This window comes from Caenorhabditis remanei, chromosome V (assembly GCF_010183535.1).
Source record: "Caenorhabditis remanei strain PX506 chromosome V, whole genome shotgun sequence".
Taxonomy (NCBI): Eukaryota; Metazoa; Nematoda; class Chromadorea; order Rhabditida; family Rhabditidae; genus Caenorhabditis; species Caenorhabditis remanei.
Window position 1 is genome coordinate 18,382,734 of NC_071332.1, and position 19,558 is coordinate 18,402,291.

The 19,558-nt window shown below is 40.5% G+C and overlaps 6 protein-coding genes across 6 annotated transcripts; 3 read left to right on the forward strand and 3 right to left on the reverse strand.

Annotated features, from left to right (window-relative positions):
* Positions 1–36: 36 nt before the first annotated feature.
* Positions 37–2,896, reverse strand: GCK72_021036 (uncharacterized protein; the record flags this gene model as incomplete). The annotated part of the gene is made up of 5 exons (XM_053733965.1): positions 37–231; positions 656–881; positions 933–1,016; positions 2,488–2,646; positions 2,691–2,896. 5 exons carry the CDS (start codon positions 2,894–2,896, stop codon positions 37–39), a joined length of 870 nt encoding a protein of 289 aa, XP_053582878.1.
* Positions 2,897–5,240: 2,344 nt separating this feature from the next.
* Positions 5,241–5,658, forward strand: GCK72_021037 (uncharacterized protein; the record flags this gene model as incomplete). The annotated part of the gene is made up of 2 exons (XM_053733966.1): positions 5,241–5,492; positions 5,551–5,658. 2 exons carry the CDS (start codon positions 5,241–5,243, stop codon positions 5,656–5,658), a joined length of 360 nt encoding a protein of 119 aa, XP_053582879.1.
* Positions 5,659–8,387: 2,729 nt separating this feature from the next.
* On the forward strand, positions 8,388–9,438 carry GCK72_021038 (uncharacterized protein; the record flags this gene model as incomplete). The annotated part of the gene is made up of 3 exons (XM_053733967.1): positions 8,388–8,464; positions 8,599–8,948; positions 9,266–9,438. The coding sequence occupies 3 exons, from the start codon at positions 8,388–8,390 to the stop codon at positions 9,436–9,438; spliced, it is 600 nt and encodes a 199-aa protein (XP_053582880.1).
* Positions 9,439–9,620: 182 nt separating this feature from the next.
* Positions 9,621–11,148, reverse strand: GCK72_021039 (uncharacterized protein; the record flags this gene model as incomplete). The annotated part of the gene is made up of 5 exons (XM_053733968.1): positions 9,621–9,782; positions 9,828–10,416; positions 10,464–10,706; positions 10,755–10,865; positions 10,937–11,148. 5 exons carry the CDS (start codon positions 11,146–11,148, stop codon positions 9,621–9,623), a joined length of 1,317 nt encoding a protein of 438 aa, XP_053582881.1.
* Positions 11,149–14,182: 3,034 nt separating this feature from the next.
* Positions 14,183–15,688, reverse strand: GCK72_021040 (uncharacterized protein; the record flags this gene model as incomplete). The annotated part of the gene is made up of 5 exons (XM_053733969.1): positions 14,183–14,398; positions 14,449–15,091; positions 15,139–15,222; positions 15,276–15,434; positions 15,480–15,688. 5 exons carry the CDS (start codon positions 15,686–15,688, stop codon positions 14,183–14,185), a joined length of 1,311 nt encoding a protein of 436 aa, XP_053582882.1.
* Positions 15,689–17,058: 1,370 nt separating this feature from the next.
* On the forward strand, positions 17,059–18,801 carry GCK72_021041 (uncharacterized protein; the record flags this gene model as incomplete). Its single annotated transcript, XM_003094194.2, has 1 exon — positions 17,059–18,801. One exon carries the CDS (start codon positions 17,059–17,061, stop codon positions 18,799–18,801), a length of 1,743 nt encoding a protein of 580 aa, XP_003094242.2.
* Positions 18,802–19,558: the final 757 nt, after the last annotated feature.

Here is a 19,558-nt window from a genome sequence, read left to right on the forward strand (position 1 = left end):
TAAGTTTATAACAAGAAAATCAACAGAAAATAACAATTATACGGAGTATTTACTCAATTTCAACACTCTTGATCCCCATGAAAACTCAATGACAAGATTTGAATTGGGAATCGAATATATTCCTGGAGAAGTGGTTTCTTGGAGATTCAGCGCTTCCTTGATTGCGTCTGTATCCAATCTTTCTCGAGCTTTCATAGTATACGATTCGAAATTGATTGATTCGGACAAACCCTGAAAATAAGAAGTTTCGGGTTTTTCCAAAAAATATATATAGGTATTACGTTGCATAGTTGAACCAGATCCTTCATAGAAAACTGTTCAAACTCCGTTTCGATAGTTGTGAAATGGAGCAAATGCTCGATCGATGGCAGGTGAATTCATAGAGTCTCAGGTGTTCCGCTTGCTTCCATTGATCCATTCTAACGATTCGATTGATACTATGTCTCCGAATTCCGTCTCTAATAACTATTTTCTGAAGAATTCCGGGCTTGAGACAATGTAAAACTTCAATCGATTCTTTCTCGGTTTCAGTATCAATGAAACAATTTTCCACGTGAATTTGGTGATGCAACGAATTTAGAAGATCAAAAAAGTGCTTCTTATAATTTCGGATTTTGGAATTTGTTTTGAGACCAGGGAGCACATGTCTTGATACCGTTTTGATACTCAATTGTTTCAGTCGAAGTTTCGGATTTCGCAATAAAAATTCCAGTTCTCTGAACATCTTTTGTTGATTCCTACCGCGCGGATCTGGCAAATGTAAGAAGTCGTGCGAAATACCAATGCCATAATCTACAAAAACCGTATAAAGTTTAGTACATGCAGGTCTCTTCTGGTCAACGACGGTTCGAAGTCCATATGAAACGTTTCGGAGATTCAAACTGCAAAAAAATTGAATTTGATATAGTTTTCTTCGATAAATAACGGCCTACTGAGTCTCCAAATCACATTTTTCCACAATCTCCGAAACGACATCAATCGGCAAGTCGGAGAATTGGAGTGGTGTCGAGGGATGACTGAAAATTGGAACAATCAGGCAAATACTCATTGACTACGGTACTCATTGCCTACGGTTACTCATTGACTACGCTGTCTCATTGCCTACTCATACTCATTGCCTACGGTCAGCTCATTGACTACGCTTGGCTCATTGCCTATATATACTTATTACCTACGCTTGACTCTTTGACTACGCTTGGCTCTTTGCCTACTCTTGCTCATTGCCTACGCTCGGCTCATTGACTCCCTTTTTTTTAATTTGTAGCAGAGATTCTGGAACTGGTAATTGGTGAATACCTATACTTTATATATAGGTTTCTGGTTAATTTAAGATTTGTTGTTGGGACATAAGAGCATGTGTTTCCCAAGATTGTGAAGTACCATCTAAAGTTGTTGAAAAAGGGTCCTGATCATAGAATAAGTTGAACCAGTGGGTAAGTTTCGGAGCTCTGGTAATGGGTACTTTAGTGGGATTATCGTAGGGTAGATCAAGTCCAATGTCTCATACTAAAAACAAAGAAGCTCTCCCTCTTCTTTTCTTCTTGCAGTAAGAGGGTACCTCTATCCGGCAGCAATTCTCTGGATGACTCATATACTACTAAATTTATCTACTTTCCTATATTTGATAAATAGCCAATACCTAAATTATTCCTTGGTTAAATTATTTCATATTTGAACCTTATAGTTTCGTATGTAAACTCTATAATTACCCATCCAGATCGTATAGGTTCGAGCTTACAAAGTTCTGTCCAACTCTATTTAGAACTTTTAATTTAAAAAGAAAAGCCGAATCCGGGGGATACACTCGGGGACCTTCTCTTGTCAGAACTCATTGAAGTTGAATTTAACTACTTAATTCAGATTTTTCCAGATTGTGTCTTGATTTTAGACAAATGATCTAGTTAAAGTTGTTGTGAATAGGAAGCGATTGAACAATCATAGCCAGAAATAATAATTATTCTAGGCTTTACAGCTCTGTGTATTATCTTATCCAAAAACATTGCCTGAATCACGCAGCTCCCTAAATGGAAGTTGAGTCCACAGTGAATTAACTTATACAGAAACATACGCCATCAAACATCTGCATTGAGAGTTGACCTTCAGGATATTGGTATCAGTTTCTAAATTGCGTACTCCTTATTGTTATTGCAAACTTTCATGAAACGTTCCTTGGGCTCGTCTAGGTATTCACCAATTACCAGTTCCAGAATCTCTGCTACAAAGTAAAAAAAGGGAGTCAATGAGCCGAGCGTAGGCAATGAGCAAGAGTAGGCAAAGAGCCAAGCGTAGTCAAAGAGTCAAGCGTAGGCAATGAGTATATATAGGCAATGAGCCAAGCGTAGTCAATGAGCTGACCGTAGGCAATGAGTATGAGTAGGCAATGAGACAGCGTAGTCAATGAGTAACCGTAGGCAATGAGTACCGTAGTCAATGAGTATTTGCCGAACAATCACTCGATGTTTCATTTTCCGAGTGTGTAAAACTCACCGTGTATACTTATAACGTTTGTACCAGTAGCCATGTTCTTCCTTATTGATTTTAATGAATCCAAACGCTTCACACAAATCAATCAAAGATTTTTCAGCAGGTTTTCCATTGACTACATCAGATAGAATGCAGCAACGAATATCTGTCACCGGGGGTTGGCTGAAAAATATATATTATCAGAAAAATGTTTCTCTGTCAAAAACCTTTTATTTCTAGCGGAATAATAGGCTTCTTTGAGATATTCATTGAAGTAATACTCATAGTCTTCATAAGAAATCGCCACATTTCCTGATGTTTCACACAGTTTCTCATAACTATTATATGATTTTTCGGCTGTTTTCCATTGAGAATTATCGTAAAGGATAAGTGCACGAATATCGATAGGAGGATTCTTCGGTACACTGATCATTGCCGAAACCAACTGAAATGAAATTATTTATATTTAACTTTTCGGAAAGCCAACACCAATATAGTTGTTATAATTGTATGCAAAGGAACTTCATTTCCAAAACTTGCTTCTACAAACAAATATATTTAAATATACTGAAAGTGAAATGAACGCATTACGTTATCAAATTTGAAGATAAACAAGAACAGTTTTATAACAATAAAATCAACAGTGATTCAAATAAAAAAGGAAATTCAGATTTTGGTTATTTGGATAGTATCAAAAAATAGGAATTCAACAACGAGATCCTGTAAGGTATTCGGATGAATCCCTTAGGCCTGCTCGGCTCTTTGTCTAAAGCCCACAGTTGTTTCACCAAATTTGACACTTTCAGAAGTCAATAATTTCGCGTCGAAACTGCTCGCCTCCGCTCACAGTCTCGTCGCCTCAATTCCTAGGCCTGCAACTGTCATCGCCGCCGTCGTCGTGTCTGCTGCCTCTCTCGTCGCCAACGCTCTCTCGCCGCCACCGCCACAACGACACTCCGCCACCACGAGGACTGTTTGACCTGGCGCTCAACCGCCATGGCGCCAATCTATGGATTTACGAACTCCGCCCCCTTTTCACCACTATATAAGCTGAGAATTCCCTTTCTCTTGGCAGTTCTTACGGGTGAACTTGCACCAGTCCCTATTTCTCTTTGTAACCCTCTTTCACCCTTTCACTTGTAACATTTGAGTAATAATAAACTAGTAGTTGAGTATAAAAGTCTTGCGTTGCTTACTGGTAGCAGCGACTTAGGTTTTTCTTATTTTTTTAGATTAACTTATAAAGACCCACCCACGCTTCCCACCCTTTGTATTCTTCTTACTCTTTTATTGATTTTTGCCTCTGGCTCGGGACCATAACCCGATTTTATTCTCTCTTGTTACTTCCTTTCACTCTCTTTTTCTAGACAGGGCCCGTTTAGTTTAAGTTCTTTTTGTGTTAGGTTAGGTGTTAGATGTTTAGGTTACCCATGTAGGGAATTAGGGCGTAGGACATTGCTCTCTATTGTATGCCTCTACGTTAATTTTTGTCACGTATCTTTTCGTAGCCGGCTCCCTAGATAGCAGTGAGCACGGGTTCCAAGACCTGTGCGCTGTCGAAGGAGTGCAGGTTGATAAATTCACAATACTGTTTTATCAAACCAATTGCCCCTTCCCAAAAACCCGGTTTTTTCGACCGATATTCTCTCAAATCGGTCAGCACGGATCGACACTCTTCATGCTCCTGGTTCTCGAAGAATTTTCTGGAAATCCCGTCGCGAAGGATCTTCTGGATGCCGTCATCGAGTGACAACCATGGAACGAGCAACAATTCGGGAGAGAGCTGTTTTGGTCGTCGGCAAGCTGGGATCGTTGGTTTCGATGCTCAAGGAACACGTTTTCGAATTTGGAGTCGCCTTCAATCGACTTGGAAACTTTTAGATGGGGATCAAGCACGCGGGTTCTGAAACCTGCGCGATCGCCTCTATTAGTGTGTTCACGCTGCATTGGATTTTCATCCAACAAAACCATATCAGGTTAGCGAATCTATTCGCGAAGCCGTTTCATAGGTCAACTGCTGGAGTTGACGATGTCGATAGTGTGAGATTGCACACTCGCCGGACGTCTTCTACAACAATGGCAAAGACTACAACGTCTCCGAAACGTCGGAAAATCGTGACAGCTGGGGATTCGGCGGGAGCCAATTCCCTTTCTGAGAAGACCAGATCTGCTGGTGATGCCGAGAAGACCAGACCTACTGGTGATGCTAAGAAGACCAGACCTACTGGTGATGCTGAGAAGACCAGACCTGCTGGTGATGCTGAGAAGACCAGACCTGCTGGTGATGCTGAGAAGACCAGATCTGCTGGTGATGCTGAGAAGACCAGACCTGCTGGTGATGCTGAGAAGACCAGACCTGCTGGTGATGCTGAGAAGACCAGACCTGCTGGTGATGCCGAGAAGACCAGACCTACTGGTGATGCTATGAAGACCAGACCTACTGGTGATGCTATGAAGACCAGACCTACTGGTGATGCTGAGAAGACCAGACCTACTGGTGATGCTAAGAAGACCAGACCTTCTGGTGATGACAAGATGCCCAGGTCAACTGGAGAGGACAAGATGCCCAGATCAACTGGAGATGAAAAGATGCCCAGGTCTACTGGAGATGGGATGCTTGGAGCATCGGAAGATGAGATGCTTGGAGCATCGAAAGTTAAGATGCTCGAAGCATCGGATTCTGTTAAATGTCCGGGACATCGGAGTCATGTGGGTACTGAAACCCTGGAGTCTACTCTTCTGGAAACGAAGTAGTAGAGGCACTCACAGCTTCCTGTATGCGAAGGTTCTACGACCGACGCGGAAGTTGCCAAAAAAACCTGAAAGATATTCGCCATCGTGCTGTTAGTGGATCGAAGTATGGATCCCTGGACTATAATCGCCCTCGTGCTGAAATCGAGGATCAACGGATGGATCCCCGGAAACATTCGACATCGTGCTGTTTTAGTGGATCGACAGAAGGATCCCTGGAAAATCACGTCTCAGTGAGGAACCCTGGAAACTACGCTTCTGGAAACGAAGCAGTAAAGGTATTCACGGCTTCCAGTACGCGAAGATTCTATGACCAACGCGGAAGTTGACTTTAAGTCTGAAAACATGATAGTTGGCTCTAACGCCGTCTCGATCCCACTTGGCTTGACAAGCAACGTGGAAGACGTCACAATGGTCGGTACAACATCTACTCAACCGACATGAAAGGAATCTGGTTCCGATAACCCTCCTGGAAACGGAGACGAATGGATGAAGCTGATTGGCCAGACGGAACGACTTCATCGGTGGAAAGTCGTCAGAAGTCTCAACAAGGCAAAGTTGGGAGCAACAACAAAGAAGGATCTCCACGAGAACATGGTGGAGCGAAGTACTTTGGCTCTTCTGGAAACGAAGACCTGTAAGCAAGTCTCGCTTACGCGGTTTCAGCATGCGAAGGTTCCATGACCAACGCGGAAACTGAAACATAAAGCTGTAAACTTGGAGCTTAGTTTTGAGCCGATGGAATCGCTCTCGACTTGGCAATCGATGCAAACGAGACCGTTTTTGGCAAGAATGACAACTGAACTATGGTCAGCTCTGGAAACGCTTCATCTTCCAGGCGTGAAATCGTCAAGCGTTATGGGAATTAAAACTCCCAGATTCGGTGTGCTTCAACTCGAGATGGTTCAGAACCATTGGTCCATCGTCTTACGAAAAGCAGAAGAAGACGTGCGATGAAATTCGTGAGAAGTATTCTGAACGGAAACCAACTCGGTTTGGCAACCAAAGTGGACGATACAGAGTCCGGAACATCAGTGTTCGAAGACTGAAGAAGAAATCCAGTCGTGACATCTCTCCCGGAAACGGAGAAGGACAGAAGACTCGTATCAGTCGAGAAAAGAGGGCTCGCAAAAGTCGGATCACAAACCCAGAAGACGTGTCGGGCTGAGAACAACTACGTTGGGTTCAACAGAAGTAGGCACTGAAGAGACAATGTGCGAGCAACGAAGCCCGTGTTGTGGTAACAACAAACTGGGGGGCGTCCCTTATAGCCCGCACAGGAAAACACATGCTGGATGCTCAATCGGCCAATTGAAGCATCGGAGAATCTTCGAGACGATAATGGCAACCTGCACTGATCGGAGAAGTCCTGAAGACGTGGAAAATCGCCTGAAAACTCTGCAAATAGCCAGTCTTGGATCGTTTTGGACGTTCGACGACAAGAACGAAGGACATTTCACTCCTGAAATTTTGGTGTCGCCGAAATTTTTCACTAGAATCGCTGGTTCTCGATGCGATTTGGCTCAATTCCATTCGGTCGCCTACCCTGGAATTTTAATTCGTGGCATACGGTATTAAAGGCGCGCCGACTTTTGCAAAGGAGAGGTCTCGCACCGACAACCGACAGTGACGCGGGAAACGCAAGGAATTGCAAAATTCGTTTGGTTTTTCGTCCTAAAAACCAATGATCGCTCATTTTTCGAGCATGTTTCGATCAAATGTGGTGTCACACGAGCTTTGTCATTTTTCGCTCGTCACATTTAACGGTTTCATAACCTGGAAGGCGTGTTCGGACACCAGTTTTATGTGCCAATCGCCTCGAAAATCATTTATCCGCGTGTTCTAACGTTTCTTTGTGGTATTTGTCTTACATAATACCTGAATTCTTCCAGTCTACCTCATCCTTGGGAAGATGCAACGAGCAAAGAAGAAAGAGTCAAGGGAGAGCGACGCCGGCTCTTCCCCGGAACGTTCCGGAAGCAAGGTGTCATTGTCAAATGACAAAACGGTGAGCAGATGGGTTGCTGGTGGCGCGGGTTCTATGACCTGCGCGGCAGTCCGTTCTGCTCTGACAACCGTCCATTTCTCTATAAATCAGCTCAGTGAGCATGTTGTCAAAACACAATCCACTCCATGCGAAGTTCGGGAAGTTCAAGAAGTTGAAACTGTTCAAGAAGACGAACGCGAGCCAAGAAGGGAGATGCCAGGACAGGATCCACGTGACGTCTGGTCGGACGAAGTCACTCAGCCACTTCAGGAGGTCGGTCAATTGGTCCCAATGTTTCCTCAGCAACCGAGATACAGCAACTACTACCGTGAGCACTACTACGGCGAAGCAGGACATCTCATCTCGCAATGGTCGGAGAAAGCCCGAGAAGGATTCGCTGAAGCTGCTCAAGCAAAGATTGATCTCGCGGATTCCAGGGAGACGATCGAGAACCTCCGGCGAGACCTGAGAAGCAGAGATGCACATATAGAACCGTTGAATCTGAAACTGGAATTGCTAGCTGCAAACATCAAGCACGCCGAAGTTCAGTTCGGCAAGAAAATCGTCCCGCTAGGAGAAGAAACTAAATGTCGGGAAGGTCATCGTCGACTATCAGCGAGCAGCGTTGCAAGCAGTCACTCGACACGGACCAGCAAGGATCATAGTGACAACACTGACCCGATTAGCGATATCGGTAGTTGGTCAAACAAGATGGATTCAAGGTTCATTCCAGAGTTTGCCTCAACGGAGAAGTTGAAGTCTTTCAAGCGCTCCAAGAGCCAGTCACCTCTGAATCGGAAAGAGATTTGCTTCTTCTGCGGACAAGTTGGTCACTTCGCTTGGGAATGCCCCAAGAAGGCAAAGCAATCTGTCGCTACGGCAGGAAGGCTAGGATCGGCTTCACGCTCTCCAAGCAAGGAAAGGAAGGTCACATCTGACGGACCGAGATCTGGACCCAGAGTCACAAACCAAAGCCAGCCCAGAGTTAACAATCGAACTCTCGGAGGAACACGCCAAAAGGCCTCGCCAGTCTCCAGTCAGTCGCACTTAGCTCAGGAGATTGTGAAGCTCCAGAAGCAAGTCGGGAAGCTCTTCGAGATGAATGAGAAACTTATGGCAAGCCGTCCAACCACAAGCAAGCTCAACTAGTGCATCTTTGGATCACTGTCGTTAGCAGTCCGAGCTTATGTCCAACAACAGGCAATCACAGTCGAGGAGGACTTCTCAGGAATCTTTCAAGATTCGTGCACCATTCGTTAGGACGTCAATAGCTCCAGCTATGTCAAGCTAGATCCGGAAGGTTCAACTCCGAAGTTAATCATTTTTGGTTCTACCAACAATTCGTGAAGGAACGGTCGCCACGACTGAAGGTTCATACCTTGGAGGATTACTTGCAGTAATCACCGTCCCTCAAGTCGATTCGCCATCATCGAACCAAGGGGGGAGGTAGCTTCCGAAGTAAGGAATGATCCAGTTCGGATCATTTGGTCAACAGGGGACAACAAAATCGTCAGCTCATTTTGGTTCAATGAAGTCTGCATCGACTTCAAGGACATCAAAGCCGTCAGCCAAGACGAGGAAGAACAAGAAGGAAGCTGCTCCAACGTCGGAACCAGCTACAGGATCAAGGCAGAAGTCGGTTCGGAACCGAAGGAAACCGAAAGGTTCGACGAGCAAGCCTACGATCGACAACTTCTGAGAAGAAGATCCATTTCGACAAGGATCAAGTACGATGTCGAAATATCCAGTAAGCGTTATGCGCGGGTTCCAAGACCTACGCGCTCTGGTCTCTATACTTTCCAACCACCCACAACATGGCTACGTCCAAGCCCAAGGACCATCAGAAGTCTGAACTCTACAAGAGGACGCAACGTCTGCAGTCAAATTTGAAGTTCACGCAAGTTTACTTAAGTGTATCTTCAACCCGAAGGTTGTTTAATTGCCGACCGAGGGCGGTCGTTTTATTTAAAGGGGGGAGGTGTAAGGTATTCGGATGAATCCCTTAGGCCTGCTCGGCTCTTTGTCTAAAGCCCACAGTTGTTTCACCAAATTTGACACTTTCAGAAGTCAATAATTTCGCGTCGAAACTGCTCGCCTCCGCTCACAGTCTCGTCGCCTCAATTCCTAGGCCTGCAACTGTCATCGCCGCCGTCGTCGTGTCTGCTGCCTCTCTCGTCGCCAACGCTCTCTCGCCGCCACCGCCACAACGACACTCCGCCACCACGAGGACTGTTTGACCTGGCGCTCAACCGCCATGGCGCCAATCTATGGATTTACGAACTCCGCCCCCTTTTCACCACTATATAAGCTGAGAATTCCCTTTCTCTTGGCAGTTCTTACGGGTGAACTTGCACCAGTCCCTATTTCTCTTTGTAACCCTCTTTCACCCTTTCACTTGTAACATTTGAGTAATAATAAACTAGTAGTTGAGTATAAAAGTCTTGCGTTGCTTACTATCCGAATTTGGAATCGAAAACATTTTAGGAGAAGCAGTTTGTTGAAGATTCAGCATATCTTTGACTGTTTCCAAATCCAATATTTCCAAACGGCAACTCTTGAAGTTGATGAATGTAGAAACTGCCTGAAAATGTAAAAGCACAATTTTTCAAGTATGTATACCACTAACATTGATCAATCCGACAACTTCTTCAGCAGAAAACATTGGAATAGAAACATCGAATGAAGTGAAATGAGAAAAGTGCTCGATAGAAATGAACACGTCGTCGACGTCCACGTGTTTCGCTTGTTTCCACTGTTCCATCCCATATAATTGATCGACAATCATCTGATCGTCTTCTTGCCTAGCCAACGTTAATTTCTCCAGTACACCAGGTTTCAAATGCTTCACGACATCTGGCACACAGGTCACATAAGGGGTTCGAAACGAGAAGTGCTTCACGTGGAGTTGATGATTCAATGAGTTGAAAACATCAAGGATCATTTCAAACATCTCCCTTTCCGCCTCTTGCCAATGGACAATGTGAAGACTGTCCAATTGGAGTTTTGGATTGCTAAGTATTAATTTCAGACAATTGAGAGTCATTACTGTGTCTTCCGGTTCGAACTCCTCCTCTTCAACATATATCAATGATTCCTTATCGTTCAACATGAATTGAATGAAATCATCTGCAACGTCGACAGATATACTAGTAAACGCAGGTTTAGAGCGATCGACAATGTTTCGGAGACGACGTGACACGTTTCGAAGTGACAGACTGTAAGAATTATTAAATAGTCTCATTTTTAAAGTCTGAACGCTTACTATGATCTGAAATGATCACATTTTCCTACGATTTCAGCGATAATTTCATTTGGAAGATCGGAGAAAATGATACGAGTGAATAAGCCTCCGTTGCCGAAGCGCTTGTACCAGTAGCCATGATCTTCCTTATCGACTTTATGATCTTCAAACGCCTCACACAAATCATTCAATGACTTTTCAGCAGATTTTCCATTGATGACATCAGAAAGAATGCATCCGCGTATGTCTGGTTTTGAGGTATCACTGAAAATAGAAAAAATCATAAAATTCTGGCGGAAACGATTCGCAAACCTTTTAATTAAGCTGAAGCGCTCGCGGTAATATTCAATTCCCGATTTTTTGAGATATTGGAGAGTGTACAAAGGAACAATCAGATAATCTCTGGACACGATTGCTGTTCCGCTGAAAAAAATGACCCGAGTGTAATTTTTTCTCGAAAAAACTTGATGAAATAAAATAGAAAGTATAAAAACCTCGCATCATTTTCCCTTCTCGCCAGGTACTCTTCCTTGTGATATTGATTGAACCAATACTCATAATCATCATAGGAAATCACTTTTTCTCCAATCCTGTCACACAATTTCTCATAACTTTCATAAGATGTTCCAGCGGTTTTCCATTGATGAATATCATAGAGAACAAGTGCACGAATATCGATTGGAGACTCCGGAAGTGGTCGATTCATTTTTTGAAATATTCTGCGAAAATGTTAATCTGTGCTAGTCGAATCACAGTTGTCAGAAAGTAATAGAAGCGAGTGGAACGCAGGAGGAATAACAATTTAAAACGAAAAAACATAATCAACTTTATCAGAAATGACAACAAAACCGAAATGTTTCGTCACATGCAGCTTTTTTCCTCCGCCACCAGAATTGAATCAGTTGTATCCGATTGATAATTTATCGGACAGCGTTTCCAATGAGTAAAATAAACATGAAAATAACAAAATGCGGGTCATACGCATTACAGATATTAATAGAAGAAACGGTTTTTCTTCAAGAAACAACACAAAAAAAAACAATTCAACAACAAAGTTAACAACAAAAAAACCAACAACAATTGAAATGAAACAAGAGAAAATAGCATTTAATTTTTGTAGATTTTAAAAGATTCCGAACCGAATCGATTCAAAAACTGAAAAAACAAATTTGAATTAGGAATTGAGTAAACTTCTGAAGAGGCAGTTGGCTGTAGGTTCAGACCTCTCATCACTTCTTCCGTATCCCACATCTCCTGATTTTCGATTTTGATATGCTCGAAGTTGGTCCATTTGGATACACTCTGAGATTCAATTATATGAAGTTTGTCAGAAAATATAAAAATTACATCACAAAGGTTGACTATATCTGTCAAAGAAATCGAGTCAAAATACGCTTCAATTGTTGAAAAATGAAGAAAATGATCGATAGGTGGCAATCCGTCTCCAAATACACGCAATTCGAGATGTTTCGCCTGTTTCCATTGATCCATTTCGGAAATTTCGTTGATATAGTTTTGTTCAAATCCTTGGGAAATACTCATTTGTTCGAGTGTTCCCGGTTTCAAACACCGTAAAACGTTCATTAAGTCCTTTGGTTCTTCAGCGAAAATCGTGCAGTTCTCCACGTGAATTTTACGATCCAATGAATTGAGTAGATTGATTACGGCATCAGTATGCAAAAAAGCGCCTTCAAACCAGAAACGAGAATTGGTATAAAACGTGAAATTTTTCAGACGAAGTTTCGGATTTCTCAGTAAAGGTTCCAATACTCCGAGTACACGTGTTTTAATCACTTCCAATGGAAGACGGGACAAAACATCACATTCCCATTCAACGATAAGTGCACCATCCACAATGACGTCTGGGCAACCAAACACTGTATTATCGAACTCGATGTGAGTACAAGGAGGCGCCTGCTGATCTATAATGGCTCGAAGTCGATATGAAACGTTGCGAAGATTCAAACTGAAAACTAAAACGTTTAAAAGTTTTCCCTTCATAATTCGCTCACTATGATTGGATATCACATCTATCAATAATTTCAGAGATCACATCTTCTGGGAAATCGGAGAATGTTACACGAGTAAATGACTGTCCATTTTCAAAGCGTTTGAACCAATAATCATGATCTTCCTTATCGATTTCATGATTTTTGAATGCTTCAGACAAATCATCGATTGATTTTTCAGCAGATTTTCTATTGATGACATCAGAAAGAATGCATCCACGAATGTCTGGTATTGGGAGATCTCTGAAAATTAAAAAAATATATATATTTAATTCAGAATTCTTTTCTTGCCTATCATTCTCTTTGGAGTATTGTTTGAACCAATACTTATAGTCTTTAAATGCAATCGCTCCTTTTCCCATTATTTCACACATTTTCTCATAACTTTCGTATTATTTTTTGGCTCCTCTCCATTGATGAAAATCATAGAGAATGAGTGCACGAATATCGATTGGAGACTCCGGAGGTGGTCGATTCATTTTATGAAAATTTCTGTAAAAAGTTAATCTGTGAAGTTTGAATCACAGGTGTCAGAAAGTAATAGAAGCGAGTGGAACGCAGCAGAAATAACAATGTAAAAAGAAATAACAAAATCAACTTTATCAGAAATAACAACAAAAAAACAGAAGCATAACAAAAGATTTTCAATAACGTCGAAATCCGTCATGTCCCGTCTGAAATTGTCCTAATTATTGCCTCCAACCCGACTCAGTCATCTCCCTCCAACCCATAGTGTCTCGAGCAGGAACCTTATAATTATAACTGATTGTATTCAATTCGATTTGTCGATCCAAAATTTTCGCTTTCACATTCGCCGAAAATCCCAAAAATTGTTTCATCGGAACGAGTTCCTCTTTCGTTTTGTACAGTTTCAGAGCATGAGAAAGAAGATTTTCTAGCTCATGTTTTCCGGCCAATTCGAGTTTTTTATTCGCATCAAAATCAGTAGAAATTATAAAAAATTCCACGTGGTATTTAGCGGCTGGCAGCAAGAATCGATCGGCAAGTTCAAGAAGTTTCTCGGCGTTTTGCTCTGAAAAAATGAGATTTATCAGTTTTATAAATATAAAATTAGTACCTGTCGGCTTGATTGGATACGGATGGACAAGACTCAAAAGTGTGGCAAAGTCTTCGAATTTAACGTCGTAAATCGGGATTTCCTGCATTGATTTTTCCTTGAAATCTCCATTGAAAAGAGCGTTAAAATAGTCGGAATGACAGGAGAGAAGCTGGAAAATAATACAATTTGATTTGAAAAAAAAAACAAATTTACCGTTTTATTAACATGCAATTTCTTTCCTTGAACGACAAGTATCGCATCCGTTTTGTCCGTTTGTGCAAATACCGATTCGTAGATATTGATTGCAGGAGTTACTGACATTTTCTCTGCAAAATATGAATAAATTTTGAGACGGAAACACGGAATTCAAGTTTAAAACTCGTTTTTGCTGAAAATTTTTCTCACTGAGCAAGCGCGGTGTTTGCGTACTTTCCGAACTACAGTAACCACACCCAATAATAAGAAAAGTGCGACAGCCAAATTCGATCGAATAAATTAACAAAAAAGTTAGAAAATAATGACTAAAAACTGTCATTTAAATATCTGATAATCTCAGGGAAGTATCTTGGATAACAGCGCACCAGAAAGATGACTTTAAAATTTGAGAAAAAGAGAACAATATGCATTTTATTTTCAACAAATTAACAAGGAAAACACGGGAAAGCGAATGGTTATTTGACTTGGACGGTGATTTTGATCTTGTTTGCTAAATCACGAAAATAGTTTGTTTCGTGCATAAACTCAAGGACGAGATTTGAATTTGGAATCGAATATATTTCTGGAAAAGCATTCCGTTGAAGGTTCAGTACTTCTTTGATGGTTTCTTCATAAATTCTTGGTGTGATGATTATCGTGCATGATTCGAATTTTGAAGAATTGGAAACCAACTGAAAACACTTTAAATGTATATGAAATCTTTTCTTTTGATTACACTAACATCAACGAGCTCAACCAAATAATCAGCTGTAAAAAACCGAAATTCGATTACAAATGTTTTAAAATGACCAAAATATTCGATCGATGTGGGAACTTCTCTGGTGATAACCAAATGTTCAGCTTGTTTCCATTGTTCCATCTCCACCAAACGATCAATATTTGACACTTTATTCGATCCACATAATGACAATTTCTCGAGTACTCCAGGTTTCAGACTCTTCAAAACAGTAATCGCATCTTCTGTAGTTTTAGAACTAATCAAGCAGTGTTCCACGTGGATTTTGTGATTCAATGAATTGAAAAGATAGTTGAACATCTTCTGATTTCGTTCGTTCTTTTTTTTAGGGCGCGATATTTTTTCTCCGCAATAGTTGAATGTTTGAACGTCAAGAGAGTTCAATCGAAGTTTCGGATTGTGGAATGCCAACTTCAGCGCATCGAAGATTTTCTTTACGTTGTCATCATGGTTACACAGTTCAGAATACTCATCCTCCGCGTTCGGGCCAGAGAATACTGATGTAACTTCTTTATCGCAGTGCAAGGAAACCCAATCTTCTAGACATTCTATTCTGATATCAGCGCAAGGAGGTTTAGAATGTTCGATAACGTTCTTGAGACTATGTGACACTTTTCGAAGATTCACACTGAAAAATTATAGTTTGAATGAAGAATCAATGATATTATGACTCACATAGAGAATAAATCACATTCTTCTACAATTTTCTCAACGACATCATATGGCAAATTGGAAAATTCTGGTGGTGTTGAGGGATGACTGAAAATTTGAAAAAATTCTCGATTTCGTGATATTCCGGGTGTAACACTTACCGTTTATCCTTATATCGTTGGTACCAATAACCATGATCACTCTTATCGATTTCAATGGATCCAAACGATTCACACAACTCAGTATAAGAGCCATCAACTGATTTTCCATTGATGACATCAGATAGAATGCAGTAACGAATATCTGTCACCGGGGGATCTCTGAAAATATAGATTATATCGGAAAAATGTATCCCAGTCAAAAACCTTTCTTCATTTTTTGTCGGAAAATTGGCTTCTTTGAGATATTGATTGAAGTAAAACTCATATTCTTCATTTGGCATCGCTTCTTTTCTCAATACTTCACACAATTTCTCGTAATTTTTGTACGAATTTTCGACAGTTTTCGACTTATGAGCGTCATAGAGAACAAGTGCACGAATATCGATTGGAGAATCTGGAGGTAGACCGGTCATTTCCTGAAATAACCTGAATAGATTGTTGATTTCCGTGGAATACTAGCGGAGAAATAGGTTAATTGCAATAAAAGCATCATACAAATGTTTTTAAATAACAAAACAAAAAGAAAACGAAGTTTATTAGAAGTTTATAACTTTCTGCTCAGAAACGTACGATATTTCAAACGATACCACGTGTTTTTTATAAAAAGCTTTAGAGCGTTTTTGAATAGGTATCGTTTGTCATATCATGGAAACGTCAAAAGTGCAGGGAACAAGTACGATGTTTCTGAGCGATAAACCGAGTTTATGATGAAATATGAAACTTTTAAATTTTTTCGAAAGTCCCACAGTCTTTCAAAGTGATAATCCGCAACGGAGCGCGATTGCGCCGATTGCTGGCGCGTTACCCGTTTTTATGAAAAAATGAAGTTTTTTTCAATTATTTCAAATTTAACCAATTTTCTTCGCACCAAATGTAGTAACAATTCATAACAGACTGAAAACGGATCGAATAAATGTAAAAACGTAAAATTTGGTTGAGAAATTGCAGAGATGAATAAGTTTTTAAAAAATCAACTGAAAAATCAAGATTTTCAAGGTTTTCAGGCTATAAAAGTTGTTGGAAATGTCGATGCGTGTTCTAAAGAAGTAACAATTGTGCAGTTTTTGACGGCGAACATTTCAAGACCAAAAACAAGTCACATCTCTCCGGAAAAAAAAAGTTGAAAGGAAAAGAATAACATTTTTTCGACAAAATTTTTTTTTTCGAACGTTAAAAGAAGAAGGTTTTGAATAAAATAAGCTGAAATATTATCGAATTTGAAAGAGTTTAGTGCAAAAAGAGTGTTTGATATGTTCCATTGTTATTTCGAGATCTCTATAGGATTGCATTTCAATTACATACAACTGTTTCAGAGAAGACAGGGTTCAGTGAGACGGGAGGCGGCTGTTGGGTCAAGATTGTTAGAGACAAGGTTGGTAAAGAGTGGAAAAAGCTAAGATTCGTAGTGGTAGATTCATAATGGAAATGGGAACATTAAGCTGACAAAGAGTAGGAAGATAGCAAATATGAGAAAAAATCATTTTAAAACAAGTACGATTCAGATGCCGAAACCGTCACCTCGTTCGAAAGCCGGCGCCAGCAACGTGAAAAAAAGAAAAGTTGAAACGGCAAACGTCGAATCTTTGCTCTGGAAATCAAAATTTGACACCCTGAATGAATCACTGATAAAAGAACAAAAACTGAAAATAGATCTGCAAGAAACTCTCGAAAAATTGAGTGAAAAGCTACAAAAAAAGATACCGAGTTGAACCATGAGTGCAAATCTCATTTGACAACAAAAAGAGAATTACAAGATGCATACGGAAAATTATCTATATTAGAAATGGAAAACGATAATTTGATAAATGAGCTGAAAGAAGAGAAGAGAAAATCGATTTCATCGTCGCCATCAGGAGGCAAAATATTGAAGAAATACGCAGAAATTGGAAAACTGACGAAGAATGTTAGGTGTCAGCGAGTCGTTAGATTCATGGAAGAGCTAGTTGGTAAAGAAGACCTGGACCTCTTTGTCACTGATTTGGTATCTTTTTTTGATAGAAATCATGAATTTCAATTTCGATTGAAATTAACTCCTGAGGAAACATTTCATGTGGTTCTCCAATTCAAGTTGTCGGCTTCTGTTATGCAGGGATTAAAACATTTCTTATCTTCAAAGTTATCGTTCGATGTGTTTGCTTCACGATTGTCTGTTGATAGTATAAGGAAAAGATACGACCCTCGAAGCGACTACAGTATCGTGGCGACTATGTTGGAAAAGACAGTTTGCGGAAGGCTATTTCGGGTGCCAAAGACCGTAGTTGCATGTCTGAATGTGGAAAGTGTTTTGAGGAGAAGACTTGAATCTTTGGATGCTTTCTCCAATCTTGTTTTTGATAGTGGAACAAAGGAAGATATCGTGATTGCTGTAACGGGAGACAAAGGAGGAGAAGAGACAAAGTTATGTATTATCATTGAAAATTGTAGTAAGCCAAATAGCTCACACTCGTTGCTACTGTTAGGATGGTACACTGGAACAGACAACCATGATTCTCTGAAAGAGAATTTCGGAATTATTTTCGACAGTCTGAATAAATTGACATCGATTGAGTACTGTGAAAATGGAAAAATCGTGAAACGTAAAGTTCGAATTAAAATGGTCGCAGACTGCAAATTTATCAGCTCAATTTACCAGCATCCCGGACAGTCGTGTTCCGATCCGTGTTTTACATGTAACATCAAGATTTGTAAATCAGGAAAAAATCGGGATACCATCGGATCTTTTGATTTTGCCACTTCAGGAGAAATTCGCACACTGGAGCAGATGAGAACCGATGGATGGAATCCATTATTGAATATTGAGCCATATGATGTTGAACCACCTCCATTACATATATTCATGGGTTTGGTAAAAGCCTACGTGGTCGATCCTCTTTTTGCATTATGTAACAAAGTAGATTTCAAATTTGGAGATTTGCCGGAATCTTCTAAAGAGCAACGGGAATATCTGAAAATGCTTAATGCTGAATTAGATGATTATACTCGTATTCACATCGGATTGCAGGACACAGAGAATCTCATGCTCGACGTCATTTCAGTTTACGAAAAAATGGAGAACAATATTACACCTACCACTCCGTTTGTTTTTGGTTGCTCATCTCCACACTGCTGCTTCAATTACCTACATTCAAAGCATCAGAATCAAGATGTATTTCAGTGTTCAGAGTGCTCCCAAACATTTCACACCTCATGTGGAAACCTATTCTCACTGGAAGAATGCATGAATTCAACATCAGCTTTCACTTCTTGCTTTGATTGCAAATTGAATGTGAAACCCACTATCACTGAACGAAAAGATCATGTCGAAGATAGGCTGTTGTATGTCAGAAAGAGAATCGAATCAAATTCTAATTTGGTAATTACCGTTATGAAAGAAAAGGAAAAGTTGGAGGAAGAGCTTTTTGTTGGGAAAGGACCAACTAGACAAAAGTTGGAAACTGTACTGGTCTCAATCAAATGTGACCCTCGAGTTTATTACCAGCAAATGACGGGTAATCAGGTAGCTAAATACGTTAGAAGGCATGTCTAGATGTCTCTTTTTTACAGACCCGCCGAGTCCTGAACCCAGAAAACGCCACCAAAATCTTATCTGTTTTCCCCCCTTCTGTGGACGTGTCCGGATTCCGAAATATAATGACCACACTATCAGAAGGAATGGGATTTAGTAATAACTGTACGAAATCCCAAGAAGAAATTGAAGCGATGGAGAATAATTTGGGGTTGCTCATAGAACAATTGAAAACACAACACCCCCATTTGAGCATAACTCCCAAGCTACATATATATTCTTCACATGTAATTCCTTTCGTTAAAAAAAATAATACTTGGGGGAGGTGTAGTGATCATTGCGTCGAGTCCCTCCACCCATTATTCAATAACCTGTTAGTTCGGTATGCGTCCGTTCAGAATCCCGAATTTCGTGCATTATTGATGCTTCAGTATCACGCAAACTTGAATTTTCTATTTGACAAAGGGGTTTCCTGGGATCAAAATTGAATTCATTTATTTTCACTGCGTGTTTATGATTTTTAAGTTTTTTTTTAAATTAAAATTACTCTTATAATATAAATTGTTTCTTATTGATCTAGATTTTTGCTTTTTACGATATAATTTTACAAAATTTCGTCCATTTTCAACAGAAAAATTCATAGCAAAAATCAATAATTCTCGCCGCGCAGGGAACAGCTCAAAAAGAGAGGGCGCAGACGAGAGGAGAAATTTGTAACGGGAAGCGCGCCAGCTATGTCTGTTGTGCGCATTATCACTTTGAATGACTGTGTCCGGGA